Genomic DNA, 16,778 nt, shown 5'->3' with positions numbered 1-16,778 from the left:
CACGAACCCGTGTCCCCTGCATCGGCAGGCGGACTCTCAACCACTGCGCCACCAGGGAAGCCCAGCCACGTGTTATCTTGGATCACATTTTTATTCAACAACTGCCTCTTGAAATGTGTTCGCGGCCCTGTGTTTTCCTGATAACTTAGCCTTGGGTCTTCCCTAGATCTGGGTTCTTATTTTGTTCTTCACCCACCTCACCAGCACTTCTGAAGTTGAGTAGGCTGCTGGGGGAAGTAGCAAGGGGCCCTGACTCAAAGAAAAGCAGAGAAGCTCGTGTCAGCTCTCAGCTAGGAAAATTACAGAAATTAGGAAGCTTAATCTGTGGGCCCTTTCTCTAGACCCTGCTGAGCACAGAGGCCCTTCCTGGGTCCTTACTAGACAAGTAAAGCCAGCTTGATGAATGTCCTTCCCTGGGGGTAAATAAATGCTATCCTCTGTCATAGACCAACTGAAATTTAGTGTTTGGGGAAGTGAAACCTGTGGTGTTACAGGCCAGAGAGAAAGAATAAGAGGGAATGGAGACTGGTCTTTCTCAAAGCAATTATATAAACTGCCTCCCCTTCCATCCTCCCAACTTTCCCTTTCAGCAACCCCATACCAAAGAGAGATCTCTTGTGTCACTTACATGGTGGAGAAAGCCACTCAGTGCTCTACTCTCTCCATCACCTTACAAACCTTCCAGCCCTCAGGGAGGAAGATGTCCTCGAGCTCCTACAGAAGGTGCCAGCCAAGGACCCCCAGCAAGAGCATGGTGAGTTGGCGATGGAGTGACCTGGGCAAGGTTCCCTCTTAGGACAATCTTGCAGATGTTTCTTACAGCACAAGATTTATCTAGATATGATTGCTGGGATCTATCAAGATGGGTGGTCCAGCAGGTACCCTCTAAATTAGTGCTGTTTGCCACAATCAGATTACAAGATGTAGGGACATCTTCCCCTTTCTTGGTGAGGCCTAGGGTATCCTATGAGAACAATTCCATGGGAACCTTTGTCCTCATGGATCCAGCTCAGGAACCATGAGCATACCCTCATTTCACTGAAACAGAATTAGGAACTGCCCTCTGAATTCACAGCATTGTCATTGGCAGTATTTATGCAAATTCTTGGTGAGTCTCTCCATGCTTCATAAGCTTTCTTACAGCACATTTTGTGCCTTCCTTCCCTCCCATATCTTCTTCATAGTCTATTGAACAGGTAAAGAGTCTTTCTTCGAGAAGATTCTTTTTTTGAGTCTTTTTTAGAGTTTTTCTTTTAGAAGAAAGGCTTGCCTGAAACAGTAACAAAGCCTTGTTTTAACCTTAGATCTTTGCTTAAAATTCAAGTCCCCATTAACAAGCTCACTCTTTTTGCTCTCAAAAATCATATGACGGTGTGGTCACAACCTACTACACAGGCCAGGGACCTTACTTTTGAGAGAAACAAACATTCTCATATGGCAGTAGATGTCTGTCAGCCTAGATATTGCTTTGATTTACTTTTTTAAAGGACCTACCACTAATTGTAAAACTAGTGTTACTACATTCTATATTTTTTGGAAAGGTAGACAACTTGTTTAGCAGATTTCCTAAAGGAACTGGAACTCTCTGTTTTCTACATACAAATACAAAAGGCTTCTGAAGAAGTGTTTGAAATCTATCCCTGATGACCCACCAGAACACACTTAGAACTTGAACTTGGAAAAGGAAAAAGAGGAGTGATAATAGGGCTGGGGCTAGGGTGAGGCAAGAGAGGCATCTGGGGCAAAAATGTAAGGAGCCACTCCCTCTCAGCGTGCTTGCAAGTCCTGGCTCTGGGCAATAATGCCATGAAGAGGTCAAGGCCATAGAACAATATTGACTTTGTTCTGCTTATTACCCTGACCTTGGCAAGGCCAAGCTTCTAAGAAGTAATCACTAGGAAACCTATACCTAAAGGGGCTTGTTGCAGCATTGTAGTAGCAAAACATCCCTACCTATTCCAATGTCCTGCCCTTGAGGAATATGTCTATAGACAAGGGATTCATTCAGTAGAACTATATGCAGCCAGCAGAGGTTTAGTTTGTAAAGAAACATAATCAAATGCTTATGCTCTAAAGGATTTTTAAGAAGTAGGAAAATTAAATAGTATATAAAATGTTATACTCAAACACATACACATGTACACAAAACTATTAAAGGGGTTAAACCAGAATGTAGCAGTGGTTGTGTTTAGCTGGTAGGCTTATGGGTGGTAATTTTTTCTTCTTTTTGCTTTATTACATTTAATGTTTATTCTTTGAACAGGTTATACTTTTGCTATGATAAGAATTAGACGTAGATTAAGATGTTTAGAGATTCTGTAAAGATGGTAACCTTCCTTCCTCCTAAGTTCAAAACAAATTTTTAATGAAAAATTATAAATTATTAAACAAGTGTACAGAATCGCAACAGAGTTTATGTTTGTTCTCATGATGTCTGCTTCAGGGCTTTCCTAAAAATATCAAGTTTTTTTTTTTTTTTAATGCCGTGTTACCTTTGCTCTCTTATTTCTCAATCTAAACACATTTTAAGCCTGCCTCTTGGGTAATGTGGCATTCGAAAGGTAGACCAAACATGTACTTCAAGTTTTATTTTTTTAAAAAAGGAAAAACAAGTACTTTAAGAAATGTAAGGGAAAGATTTGTTAAATAGGCATGAGGCCTAGGTTGAACAGACATGTAGAGGGGAGGTTGGTGGGGAAAAGGAAACCGAGAGACTGAAAGTTGTTGAATAGAAAAAAAGGCCTGAAAGGGACGCAGATCACACTGCCAGAAAAGAGAGAGGGTGAGAACACCTAGGGGACTAGCAGTGTGGCATCTCTTTGCTTCAGCCATACATGCAGCCCCTGCCTGAAAGAAGCATCTCTGGGACTTCCCTGGTGGTGCAGTGGTTAAGAATCTGCCTGCCAATGCAGGGGACACGGGTTCGAGCCCTGGTCCGGGAAGATCCCACATGCCGCGGAGCAACTAAGCCCGTGCGCCACAACTACTGAGCCTGCGCTCTAGAGCCCGCAAGCCACGACTACTGAGCCTGCTCACCTAGAGCCCATGAGCCACAACAAGAGAAGCCACTGCAATGAGAAGCCCGTGCACTGCGACGAGGAGTGGCCCCCACTCGCAGCAACTAGAGAAAGCCTGCGCGCAGCAACGAAGACCCAATGCAACCAAAACTAAAATAAATTAAAAAAAAAAAAAAAAAAAAAAGAAAGAAGCATCTCTGAAGTTCTGCCTGTTTCTCTCTATAATTCAGATTCAACTGACGCCACGGTCCCTGCGCACCTGAGCCGTTGTCAGAACCTGACACTCTACCGGAGCTTCTGTGCCATGAAGTATGCCATCTATGCCCTCTGTGTGAACTCACACCGGCACTCCCAGTGCCAGGAATGCAAAGACAGTCCCTCTGAGGACCTGACCGTGGCTGCAGAGCCAGTGAACGATTCTCTCTCCTCCCCAGGTGCAGCACCACCCCCCACCCCTTCCCTGGCGGGAGCTGGGAACAACCAGCAGGTTCTTTGCGTGGGAACCCTTTGCCACCAGGGCTGGGAGGGGGCCTTGGTTTTATTATGCCCACGAATAATTTCATCCATTTATCAGCCTCTGTAAATCAAAGGGACATGGAGAAAGCAAGTGATCTGCATAAGTTCTAACAGAGCCTGAGCACCTAGTACAGTGTTTTCGAAATGCTTCTTTTTTTTACTCCAGTCCACAGTAGATAGCATTTCACATCAATCCAGTTTGCACCTAGGTATATAATTTGTGCTTTCATGTGTATGTGTATATGTGTGTATGTGATGCGTAAACTGAAATAAGTTTTAAGAAACATTACTTACCCTTCCAAACCAGAGCACGCTCCTGATTATTTTTCTGCTTTATTTCATTTTTTCAAGTGCAGCCGTCTAAGTCAGTGTCATAGGTCACAGCCTACAGTTTGAAAGAACCTTCTGTCCTATTAGCTCTCATTTTTCTTAAAAACTTATAACTCCTTACCTTGCTTTCTGTGACTGGTGGTCAAGTATCTCTCCCTTGCAGCTTTGGAATAGACCTTCACCTCTGAGCATGGTCATTTTAAGAGATCTGGGTAGGCTGTGATCACCTGTAGTATAACAATGAGTGCAAACAGAAATTGAGGAATAAGGAGTCTCCAGGCTGCCTCATTCTAGGAACTGAAATATGGAGTGCTTCTCAGAGATGAGGAGTAATGTAATTTTAAAAAGCAGAAACAATATAATGAGTGTTCACTGAACTGTACTTTTAGTTAAGGGAGCAAAATCTTTCTACAAATCACGAAAAGACATGGCTCAATAGCCTTTTAGTCTTCTGACTGTAACCACAGTTCTCTGAGTCACTACAAAGAAAGAAATGAGTTAAACTTGGGAGAATGTTTGAGTCTGGCAAGTACTGTTTCTAATGTTTGCATTTTCTCTCTTTCCTTCTCTTTCTCTGGCCTCTTCTTTTATACATGCTTCTTCAGGTGCTTCAGATCTCTTTTCAACATACCTGGCCAGGTGTCAACAGTATCTGTGCAGTATTCCTGACTCTCTGTGCCTGGAACTTCTCGAAAACATCTTCTCATTGCTCCTCATCACCTCTGCTGATCTTCACCCAGAGCCTCACCTGCCCGAGGACTACGCTGAGGATGACGATGAGGGGAAGGGCCCGTTGGGTTTGAGTTCCCCGTCAGAGAGCCCTCAGCACATAGCACAGCGTGAGAGGAGGTCAGAACAGGGTTCCCTGGGGGCCTCCAGGAGCCTGGCCTACACAGTTCCAAGCTCTCTGAAGGCAGAGCCAAAAGACAGTTCCCCAGAGCCTCACAGGCACAGCTTTTTGGACCTAAAGCACTTTACTAGCGGTATCAGTGGGTTCCTGGCTGATGAATATGTAATAGGGGCCTTCCTCAGGCTGCTCCAGGAGCAGCTGGATGAGCTAAGCAGCCGCAGCCCCCCCGAGAAGCTAAAGCTGCTTGAAGGCCAGAGTGGCTTGGGCAGCAGCAGCAGAGACGGACTGCAGAGCCGCCTGCACCAGTTCTCCAAGGTTCTCTCTGAGGCCCAGTGGAGGTACAAGGTGGTGACCAGCAACCAGGGCTCAGGTGAGAGGAGATAATAGAAAGGGAGGAGGGAGAAAAGTCTCGGGAATGTGGGACAGCTAGGAGTTCACGGAGTCACACTAGGTCAGGGCATATCACCATGGCCACCTGTGTCAGAACTCTGGGGTACCGCTCAGCGTCGCACAGGCCAGTCCAGATCTTCCCCTACCTGTTACCCCAGGAGGTGGCTCAAATCAAAATTGATCACTTTCAGAAGGGGGAGGGGCAACATAGGAGTAGGGGAGTAAGAGGTACAAACTATTGGATATAAAATAAGCTACAAGGATCTATTGTACAACACAGGGAGTATAGCCAATATTTTATAACTATAAATGGAGTATAGCCTTTAAGAATTGTGAATCGTGATACTGTACACCTGTAACATATAATATTGTACAGCAGCAAAACTTCAATTAAAAAAAAAAATTGATCACCCTCCCGTATGACCCACTGGGTTTGCTGTTTCAGAGGAGCAACCCTCCCGAAGATACTGGCCCATCGCCACATGGCACCCAAGTCTCCGCCGGGGTCGTCGGACAAGAAGGAGCCGGGCAGGTAATCTGAAGAACTCTCTCCATGCCTCCTTCCCACAAGCGGCAAATGGTATAGTGCCACTTGTCTAATATTCTTCAAGATAAAGCAGTCCTTAACACTAATGATAAAGATAAGATCTTAAAGTATCTTAAAGCAATTCTTTAAGATAAGGTACAAACAAAAGTGATCTAAGGGCTTCCCTGGTGGCGCAGCGGTTGCGCGTCCGCCTGCCGATGCAGGGGAACCGGGTTCGCGCCCCGGTCTGAGAGGATCCCACATGCCGCGGAGCGGCTGGGCCCGTGAGCCATGGCCGCTGAGCCTGCGCGTCCGGAGCCTGTCCTCCGCAACGGGAGAGGCCACAGCAGAGGGAGGCCTCCGCAACGAGAGGCCACAGCAGAGGGAGGCCCCCGCATACCAAAAAAAAAAAAAAAAAAAAGTGATCTAAGATTATCCTAATCCCACTCCCCCAAAGTAACCCTTGCTATTAGTTTTCTTCCAAAAATTCTCCATGAAATACAAGCATGTATATCATTTTAGATATACAGATACATGATACTACATATAGAGAACTGCAACTTTCTTTTTTCATTTATATCCTCTTACATACATAAATGTATCATACTCTATATTGAGAACTCACTTCTCTTCACTTATTTTAAAGGCTGCTTAGTAGTCCATTGTCATATGTACCCTTTTGTGGGCATTAAATTGTTTCCAGTTTTTTACTATTATAAACAATGCTACAGTAAACAACCTTGTACGTATGTCTGTGCATACTTGTGTGAGTATATCTATAGGATAAGTCCCTAGCAGTATAATATAGAAGGTCAAAGTATATGTGGGTATAAATACAGATATAACAAATTGCCCTCAAAAAAGGTGGACCAATGTACATTCCCATCACCTGTATGTAAGTGCCTATTTGCATATACATTCATCAAAAATGAGTAGTATCAGGTTTCTTTTTAGTCTTTGCCAATATGATTAATATAGTAATGGTGTGTCATTGTTTTAATACTAATTTTTAGTTTGAGATTGAATGTCTTTTCATATATTTATTGGCCATTTATATTTTTCAGTCTAAGGTACATATTTTCTGTTGGGTTTTTCTTTCTTGTTGAATTGTAAGAAGCTCTTTATACCTTAAGGAAAATATTCTGTCATTTTGTGCTACAAGTTTTGCTCCATTTTGTCTTTTGACTTTGATTATGAGTTTTTCTAAAGGAGTTTAACACAGAAGCATTATACAGAAGTATTAAATTTTTAGATAATCAAATTTCTATTATGGTTTTTGGTAGTTTTAAAATAATTAACAGGGAGTTCATAAAGAGTTTCCTGTATGCTAAAAAAAATGCTAGGTATCTTGAGGGAGGTGAATGAGGCATAAACCAGGACTTTGCCTTCAAGGAATTTATAATTTACCTGCATAGACAGTATACATGAAAAACTTAAACAGCCCTGAAAACAGAAGAGATCTCATGGAGGGGGACGTCAGCATAGTCTACAAAGGCAGAGAAACAGGTTTTCTGAAAGAGTTGACTTTTGAATCAAGCTCAGAAGAATGAGTAGGCTTTAGCTAAGTGGCAACAAGAGACATGAACATGCTGGCTGGGGTGAGACTACCATGAGAGAAACATGGAAAACTTAAAGGCTGAGCCCCTTAAGTTGCTCAGTTAATTGGTTTGAGTCAGTTTGCATCCACCTGACCCATCCAGCCCAGAATGCACAATCCATCTTCTCTTTTCCTGCAGCTGTAGGAAAGCAGGTGTTGAGAAGAAGATGCTTTTTCTCCAGGACTTTCAATATCATGGTCTTTTTTTAAAATATAAATTTATTTGTTTATTTGGCTGTGTTGGGTCTTTGTTGCTGCACGTGGGCTTTCTCTAGTTGCAGCGAGCAGGAGCTACTCTTCGTTTTGGTGCGCGGGCTTCTCTAGTTGTGGCTCAGTAGTTGTGACTCGCGGGCTCTAGAGCGCAGGCTCAGTAGTTGTGGCGCATGGGCTTAGTTGCTCCGCGGCATGTGGGATCTTCCCGGACCAGGGCTCGAACCCGTGTCCCCTGCATTGGCAGGCAGATTCTTAACCACTGCGCCACCAGGGAAGTCCCAATATCATGGTCTTTGATCAGCCTGGCCTTATACTTTGGTTCCCTACTTTTTCAACTATGAGGACAACTTTTTCTATGTCAGACAATTTTGTGACCCTCTTTGGCACCCCACTGGTTCCATGTCATAATAGTTGTGCTTTAATTTTTTTTTCAGACTATTGACAGTGCTTAGTGAGCAATGGGGGTCGCTGACCCCTAGAAGTAACTTGAAAGCTCCTGGGGCTCTGAGACCCAGAGACTGGAAACCACTGCTATAAGCTGCTATCCAAATGAGCCCTGGGACCATAGTAAGCCCACCCCTGTACCTTTGGTCTGTAGGAATTTGCATTTTACTGTAGAAGAAGCCACTGGTATAGTAGCTACCCATTATCTTCTCACTCTACCCAGATCTCAGCTTTCAAGCCAACTTCTCACTTTCTACACTGTAAGGCACTGATGGTTGATTTTCTTTCTTTCCTCCTAATACCTCTAGATGGCTGGGACAGAGGTTCCACCCCATCCCTGGAAAGTACCAGTAGTGAGCTGAGCACAAGTACTTCAGGTATGGGGGTCCCAACCAGTTGCCAACTTCCAGCAGCTTTGCCCTCATAAAGCGTTGCCATATACCACGGTGTGAAAACCTGGACTGAGCAGTTCATGCTTATGTTCAGTGGGGAAAGGGCTATTTCACTATCAGTTGAGTTACCCATCAGTAAGAGAAACAGAGGTGAATACCCAAAGAAGGTTGTTGGTACATAAGTCTTATATTCAAAGATGATAACATATTAACAGATACACACTACCATATATAAAATAGACAGACAACAAGGATTTACTGTATAGCACAGGGAACTATATTCAATTTCTTATAATAACCAATAATGGAAAAGAATTAAAAAACAATATATATAAATAAATATATATATATATAACTGAATCACTTTGCTGTACACCTGCAACTAACACAATATTGTAAGTCAACTATACTTCAATTTAGAAAAAAAGAAAGAAAGAAAAAGATGATAGCATAGGTATGTGCTTCATTTGAGGAAAATTCAAGATCCATTTACAGACCTTTTAGAGAAGGACTTTGAGAAGATAGGAGTTTGGCAGCAGGTGACAGAATAGTTTTTCCTCAATTTCTATCCCTTCCTTGGCCCCCCACGTTCTTGTGTCCTGACAGAGGGAAGTCTGAGCGCTGCATCTGGGAAGAATGAGCTGGATGGCCGGTTGCAGCCTCAACCTCAAAGTTCACTCATCCGCATGATGTTCTCCCCACCTGAGTCACTGCTGGCATCCTGCATCCTCCGGGGTAACTTCGCAGAAGCCCATCAGGTGAGGCGGGTACTTGTGCAGCAGGTGTTAGGAGCCTAGGCTCTACTTCGTCACAGTAGAGAACGCTAAGGTAGCCCTTTGCTGTCTGGGACCCGCGGGGCATCAGGTAAAGCCAGATGCTTGTGCAAGCAGAGCCAGTCGGGCGCACCTGAGGGGCCACGTCTAGCAGGAGAAGCAGGAAGGAGTTTCCATGTGTGGAGCCTGATTTTGAGCATTGTGGATTTCAAGATCCAGAAGGAGGAGATTTAAGCTGTTGAATCATCTGTTTGTATTCAGAACATAAAACAGTTTTTTAACAAGATAAAAGAAAACATTCGGCCACAGTCAAGACGTTGAAATATTTTTGTTTCTTTCCTTGTAGTCCTTCTCTGAATACATATGTGGTTTTATATAGTTAGAAATCACTATGCAAACAATTTTTAATAATAAATAGAATGCCAGTTTAACATACAGGAGGTGCAGGGAGCTAGCAAATTAGAATGTTGTGTAGGGAAAAGTGCAGGGAGTAGAAACCAGAAAGACTCTACTCCCTCTGAGCTTTGACGTCCTCATCTGAAACTTGGAGTTAAATATAATACCTGCTCGGGCTTCCCTGGTGGCGCAGTGGTTGCGCGTCCGCCTGCCGATGCAGGGGAACCGGGTTCGCGCCCCGGTCTGGGAGGATCCCACGTGCCGCGGAGTGGCTGGGCCCGTGGGCCATGGCCGCTGAGCCTGCGCGTCCGGAGCCTGTGCTCCGCAACGGGAGAGGCCACATCAGGGGGAGGCCCGCATACCACAAAAAAAAAAAAAAAAAAAAATATATATATATATATATAAAATACCTGCTTGTGCTACCTCTTGGAATGTTAAGTGGATTATGTGCAAGCTGTGAGAAATACAAGAATTCTCTGCTATTGTTTAAATTTAAAAGCATAAAAGCCCACTCTTCTAGTTTTTAAAACTCTCTTGATATATTTATGACATTTGCACTGGTCCCTTAACACATAGGTCAGAATTTTTCTTTCATGTAAGTTTACTTGTTGAGGAATAAATCATGGAAACATCTAGGTGATTGGATAATTTTTACTTAACTTCCTCTGACACATTTTATATCCTGTACTTTAGTGATAATGATCATTCTATCCCTCTGGGAAGGATAGGACCCTCACCAGCCTTTCTGACACCCAAACTAAGAGGAATTCAGTTGCGAGCCCCCTGATGCTTTACCGCTAAATGTCCTCACTTCCTCTTCCTTTCCTGGGGCTTTGATCTTTTCTTTTTCTCGTTTTTCTTTTTTAATAAAAGATTTTATTTTTAAACCTGGTTACAGAGCAAGTTGTGCATATTTATGAGAAAATACCAAAAAGTATTAACCAGAAAATAAAATTACTTATAACGTATTGTCCAGAACAACCAATACTAAAGATGAAAGCATATTTTTGCCAATATTTTTCCAAGATGTATGTGACTTTTATATAAAGCCAAGATCATTTTGAATCTAAAACTTAGTGCCTTTTTTACATTATAATATAAGCATTTGCCTAGTAACTGATTTTAGTGACCTTATGATAGTCTGATCTAGTAGCTGCATTTGACCATTCCCTGTTAACTCACATTTATTTTCAACGTGGTAATAGTTGTAGTAAATAGTGTCAAGATTATCACCTTCATACATTGACTTTTTTTTTTTATACATTGACTTTTGAATTATTTCCTTAAGAGAGTTTTTCATAAAAACGACTGAGTCAAAGAGTATAAACATTTTTAAAGCTCTGTAGACTGCCAAATTGCTTTTAAAAAGGTTGTGACAGTTCATTCCGCCACCACCCCCTGAGGGTTTATTTTTACACTTTGTCATTATGGTAGATGCAAGGTAGTATTAATGTTAAATTCCCTGAATTACTGGGAAGGGAAAACATTTTTTACCTGTGTATTAGTCCTGTGTATTTTCTCTCTGAAATTGTCCACATCTTTTGCCTATTTTCTGCTGGGGCTTCAGTGGCCCTCTTGCTGACTTTTACGAGTTATTTCTACATTTGACCTACTCTTTGAATGTCCAGTGTTCTTCCAGCCCCACAAAGCAGATGTCTCAGGGCCAGAGTCTGATGACTAGCAAGATCTCAGATCTGTAGACACTCTCCACCTCAGCGGGCCTGCCGCAAGCCACACTCCTTCCCCTTCTGTGGCAGGTGGTGTTCACATTCAACCTGAAGTCCTCGCCCAGCTCCGGGGAGCTGCTGTTCATGGAGCGCTACCAGGAGGTCATCCAGGAGCTGGCCCGAGTAGAGCACAAGATCGAAAACCAGAACTCGGACGGGGGTAGCGGCACCATCCGAAGAACAGGCAGCGGCCGCTCAACCCTGCAGGCCATTGGCAGCGCTGCAGCCGCAGGTCCGGCTTCCCTGTTGCCAGGTGGTGAGGGATCTGTGGGAGGAGGGTATGGGGGAAAAACCACCCAAATCAGAGGCTCATCATGAAGGTGAGCAGAAACCTAGAGAAGGATGCTTGCCTTGAAGAACAGCAGTCCTGACACCTCCGGAGTCATTTTCTAGCTGTGCCTAACCTCGCCGACCACGGCGGTCACTTACCTGCCCCTCGAGCTCCTCCATTAAGCTTGTCCTACGTGACTTAAACTGAAGAGTGTGAATGCAGTTTCCACCATGTGTTTTGATGGCCATTAATCTTGGGATTTGGGGAACTGATTATTTTCTTCCCCTGTAATCATTCAGGGATAAAGCATATTCTACTTTTCTAGCAAGTGAAGAAATTGTATCTAACACCTGTGGCCTGGGATTCACAGATGTCAATTCCCACCCTTGGCTGCACTGCAGAAAGGGCTCATCCTTTAATTATTTCTTGAAAGTGGAATCTTGTCCCATATTTTTACATCTCTTGCTGGTCTAGGCTCTATATATCAAGTTACCATCACTTGTTGCTCCTTCTATAAGCTCCCAGAGATTTTCTTTACAAATTCAAAAGACTATATGCATATCCTTTTTGTTTTTAATATAAATGAGCTCTTCCAACAAGTACTATTTTCTACCTTGCTTTTTTAGTGAGGTATTTTAGAGATCTTTTCTGATGAGCACACACAGATCTACCTCATTTCACCCTACTTTTAGATCCCATTCGGAAGAAGTCCTCACTCCTCTCCACCTTTTTGAGTTTCTCTTGGTCTTTCTTTCCATGCCATTGTTTTGATGCCGTAAGAGTGGGCTGTAATGATGGTCTTGATATGCATAGATGGTATACTGTGCAGAAGGGCCTCAGACATTTTTAAAATAACTACTTTTCAAAATAAAAGTACTAGTGAGAGTCATTTTAACCTCTTGCCTTGTATCCCACTGCTGGGTGTCCAGGGATGGTATTTTACTCCATCTCTGATGTGACCGACAAGCTGCTCAGCACCTCGGGAGACCCCATCCCCACACTCCAGGAGGACTTCTGGATAAGCAGTAGCCTGGTGGAGCCCACTGCCCCCCTGAGAGAGGTTCTGGAAGACCTCAGCCCCCCCGCCATGGCTGCATTTGACCTGGCTTGCTCTCAGTGCCAGCTCTGGAAAACCGGCAAGCAGCTCTTAGAAACCGCTGAACGGCGCCTGAACAGCAGCCTTGAGAGTCGGGGTGAGTGTGCTGCTTTTGCTTGATCCCTTAATTCTCAAATGAGGAGGTGGGGTTCTGAGATGCTTAATAATGGTGCAAGAAGAAAGTTATCGGGGAAGGAGGGTTGGGGAGAAAGGATTATTAGTTCATTTCCTCATGTCCGGTCTGGCAACTTAAATATAGTTTACTGAGAGTCTCGCCTTCTTAACAGATATAGCAGATTCCGGTCATTTGGGGAAATTCTCTTCTGGTTTATAGATAAATTCAAGGAAGAAATATACATTCAAAATTGGTACCAATGGGGCTTCCCTGGTGGCGCAGTGGTTGGGAGTCCGCCTGCCGATGCAGGGGACGCGGGTTCGTGCCCCGGTCCGGGAGGATCCCACATGCCACGGAGCGGCTGGGCCCGTGAGCCGTGGCCGCTGAGCCTGCGCGTCCGGAGCCTGCGCTCCGCAACGGGAGAGGCCACAGCAGCGAGAGGCCCGCGTCCTAAAAAAAAACAATTAAAAAAAAAAAAAAAATGGTACCAATGGAAACTGTGCCCTTAAACTGCATACCTCCTCCAGAGTGAATCCCACTTAACCTAAAACCTGAGTCTCAAGCTTGTAAACCAGGTATAAGGGAAAATTTAGTGGATCACAGTTGGAGGGAGGATTGTACCTTGAGGTTAATAATATCCCAGAATGTGTATATGGAATTCTTGGAGGAATGAAGGTAGAGGAATGTGAAGAAAGAATTAGGCAAAGTTCCACTCCCCACCCATCCTTGATACACACACCCAGCATTGGAAGGACTGACCAGGGAGAGAGAAAGAAACATGTTCTCTCTGAGTAATATGGAGGGAGGAATGGTGAATAGATATGATATGAATAGCCTCCCTTAGGTTCAGTGATTCGATGGGTGAACTCACAGGACTCAGCATATAGTCATACTCGTGGCTACGAATTATTTCATCAAAAGGACACAAAGCAAAATTAGCAAAGGGGAAAGGTTCATGGGGTAAAGTCTGGAGGAAATCAGACACAAGCTTCCAAGAGTCCTCTCCCACTGGAGTCACACGGGATGTGCTTAACTCCTCCAGCAATGAGTTGTGACAACAAACAAGTGTGAAGTGTTGTCTACCGGAAGCTCATTAGTGAGCCAGTGCCCAAGGTTTTTATTGGGAGCTGGTGACAGAGGCACCCTCTGCCCAGCATGTACCAAAATTCCAGGCTCTCAGGAGGAAGGCAGGTGTTCAGCATAAACCACATTGTACAAACAGTTTAGGCACAATCAGTCGCTGTCATCATTTAGGGAAAGTTTTATATCAGTGTAGGAAACCGTTTACCAGTCAAGTTCACAGACACCAACCAGGGACCAACCTTGCAAGCAGCCCTTTCTAAGGGTAGCAGTCTCAGGCCTGCTGTGTTAACTCTATTCTGCACACCCTTCCAAATCACTTCTGAGCTGTTGATTTAAAAGTCCCTTAGCGTTGACATAGACCTACTAGGAAAGTATGCCGTGGCATACACAATGCTGGTTTTTTTTTTGTGTGTGGTATGCGGGCCTCTCACTGTCGTCGCCTCTCCCATTTCGGAGCACAGGCTCTGGACATGCAGGCTCAGCGGCCATGGCTCGCAGGCCCAGCCGCTCCACAGCATGTGGGATCCTCCCGGACCGGGGCACGAACCCGTGTCCCCTGCATCGGCAGGCGGACTCTCAACCACTGTGCCACCAGGGAAGCCCCCACAATGCTGTTTTTATCGAACAATTTCCCTCTCCCTCATCTAGTACTTATATTCTAAAATGAATGGAGATATTATCCAAGCTATTAATAATATTCAAGCTGATTGGTTTCATGCCAATCAATCAGGAATTAATTTAGTACCTACCGCATTTCCAGATTATCCCAAGTATATGGGAGTACAGGAGAGGTATAAGGAATAATCTCTGTCCATAAAGTTATGTATAGTTTAGTCAGGGTGTCAAGAGACAGATAAGATCCCAGCTCAAGTTCTCGGCTGAAGGAAGTACCAAGGCAAATGCACAAGAAGTGCCTGATCGGCTTGGGACAGCGATTCCCTAGGAATGCCAGAGCTTCTGGGTCTGCTGCCGTGGACAGCTGAGGCATCTTGCCAGAGGTAGCCCTGGAACAGCAGGCATGGAATAAGCCAGGTATGCTGGTTGTCATGAAAAATGGCACAGCATATGTTTCTTCCTCAATATTGGAGAAGATAAAACTTCACAAGTAAATACAGGACTGAGTGTCAATCTCTGAAAGTACCTTATTTTTTTCTGCATTCCTTCTCGATTCATCCTGTTTCCAGGTCGCCGGCTAGACCACGTATTCCTCAGTGCTGATGGCATTCGAGGTTTTCCAGGCGTTCTTCAGCAGATCAGTAAGATTCTCAATTACCCACTTCTGTCAGCCGGACAAATAAAATCAGGTGAGCTGCTTTACTACCCCTTTTTAACCTCCCGGCCTCGGAACATGAGGTCAGCATCAGACCTCACTTTTTCTTTCTCATTTGCTCTCTGTAGAGAGTGTAGAGGAAAAGGGGGGAGGTCCCCCACGGTGCAACATTGCTGAGCTGCTTCAGATGTGCTGGCCCAGCCTCACCGAGGACTGTGTCGCTAGCCACGCTACCCTCTCCCAGCAGCTGGAGCAGATCCTTCAGTCACTGAGAGAAGCACTAGAGCTGCCAGGTACAGGCCCGACTGCATGGGAGCAGATGAGGTTGAAATGGGGAGAGGACACAGTGGAACGGGAAAGAGTACTTTGGAGCAGAGGCTGAGGACTCAGAAGTGGGCCCTACCAGCCCTCTAGTTAACCAGGGCCTGTCTCATAACTAATTCCACCTGTTTCCCGACCTCCTAAGTGAAGGGCTGCTTAGCACTCCATTAGCTGGCACATTTTTCTCATTCCTTATGAGAGATATACCCAGAAGGGACTCCGTAAACATTGATTAACCCTTCTGCAAAAGAGTGCTGTGAGCTTCACAGAGCTGTTCCACCCGAGACATGGGTGAAAATGGAACACTCCACCCTGATTTCTCCAGACTCAAAGCTCTTCCTGGCTGAGAATCACTTGTATAAGCAACCAACTTCGGATTTTATAACTGCCTTGTCAGCGTAGCAGCCAGGCTATAGGATGTCCCATGCAGTGTACAGAGGCCCAGTTCCCATATTGCTTGGAAAGTGACCCAAAGCCAGATGCACAGACTCAACACTACATGCTTTCTCCTTTCATAACTCCTCCCAGAGCCCAGGAGTACTCCACTTACCTCCCTGGTGGAGCAGGTGGCCGAGAAAGCTCTGGAGGCAGAGGCCCACCCTGTGTATATCCAGACTCAGCTCCTCCAGAAGAACCTGGGCAAACAGATGCCAGCAGGCGGCAGGCAGACTGACTACATGGGCACCTTCTTCAGGTACTGCAGCACCCTGGCTGCTGTTCTCCTGCGGAGTTTGAGCTCTGAGCCTGGTAAGTAGCAAGAAAGAGAAAATAGAGTCAGGACTGGCCCACAAGTGTTTAAGAGCAAGGAATAGGAAGGCACACACTGAAGAGGTTCTGGGTACAGCAGTAGCCGAGGACACTACATATGAGGTCCTCTCTTATTCACCTCTGTGTTTTATTCACCTTTGTCTCCTTGATGCCTCGTACAATGGTACAGCACCTGGGAGTATTCAATACATTTTGATGGCATTAATGACTCAAAAATACCTCTCCCAGATCTTCGATCTATTGTGGATATGAGGGCCCACCAGGGGAATTAAGTCTCTGAGTCGAGTGCCAGATTCTTACTCAAGTCCACAGAGCGAGTATTACCTACACTTCAGTCATATCGAAGGGAGCAGGATGAGCTGTTTGTGGCTAGGCCTGCTCACTGAAGTCTGTCTGTAGTTGGAAGTCTTTAGAACAGTGGTAAGGCGTAGATAAACCTGTGGTCAGCATCATGTCAAGAATACCTTTTAGGGCTTCCCTGGTGGCGCAGTGGTTGCGCGTCCACCTGCCGATGCAGGGGAACCGGGTTCGCGCCCCGGTCTGGGAGGATCCCACATGCCGTGGAGCGGCTGGGCCCGTGAGCCATGGCCGCTGGGCCTGCGCGTCCGGAGCCTGTGCTCTGCAACGGGAGAGGCCACAACAGTGAGAGGCCCACGTACCACAAAAAAAAAAAAAAAAAAAAA

At 45.0% G+C, this 16,778-nt stretch overlaps 1 protein-coding gene across 12 annotated transcripts in view; it reads left to right on the top strand.

Annotated features, from left to right (window-relative positions):
• Positions 1 to 16,778, top strand: part of ZFYVE26 (zinc finger FYVE-type containing 26) — a 76,915-nt gene that overhangs the window by 10,715 nt on the left and 49,422 nt on the right. For 9 of the 12 annotated variants that reach the window (XR_008618687.1, XM_055088549.1, XM_055088548.1 and 6 more), the window contains 11 exons: positions 591 to 754; positions 3,248 to 3,451; positions 4,469 to 5,083; positions 5,549 to 5,635; positions 8,192 to 8,260; positions 8,882 to 9,033; positions 11,202 to 11,403; positions 12,372 to 12,635; positions 14,921 to 15,040; positions 15,135 to 15,299; positions 15,856 to 16,074. Coding sequence is in view for 11 of the 12 variants with exons in the window: in XM_055088549.1 (XP_054944524.1) it covers positions 591 to 754; positions 3,248 to 3,451; positions 4,469 to 5,083; positions 5,549 to 5,635; positions 8,192 to 8,260; positions 8,882 to 9,033; positions 11,202 to 11,403; positions 12,372 to 12,635; positions 14,921 to 15,040; positions 15,135 to 15,299; positions 15,856 to 16,074 (2,261 nt within the window). In the remaining variant the exon portion in view is untranslated. The remainder of the gene's footprint in view (positions 1 to 590; positions 755 to 3,247; positions 3,452 to 4,468; positions 5,084 to 5,548; positions 5,636 to 8,191; positions 8,261 to 8,881; positions 9,034 to 11,201; positions 11,404 to 12,371; positions 12,636 to 14,920; positions 15,041 to 15,134; positions 15,300 to 15,855; positions 16,075 to 16,778) is intronic. The other 3 variants (XM_055088554.1, XM_055088552.1, XM_055088556.1) reach the window with 2 other exon arrangements.

This window comes from Physeter macrocephalus, chromosome 11 (genome assembly GCF_002837175.3).
Source record: "Physeter macrocephalus isolate SW-GA chromosome 11, ASM283717v5, whole genome shotgun sequence".
NCBI lineage: Eukaryota > Metazoa > Chordata > Mammalia > Artiodactyla > Physeteridae > Physeter > Physeter macrocephalus.
Note: the sequence above shows the minus strand (reverse complement) of the source record. Positions and strands in the feature narration are given on the sequence as shown.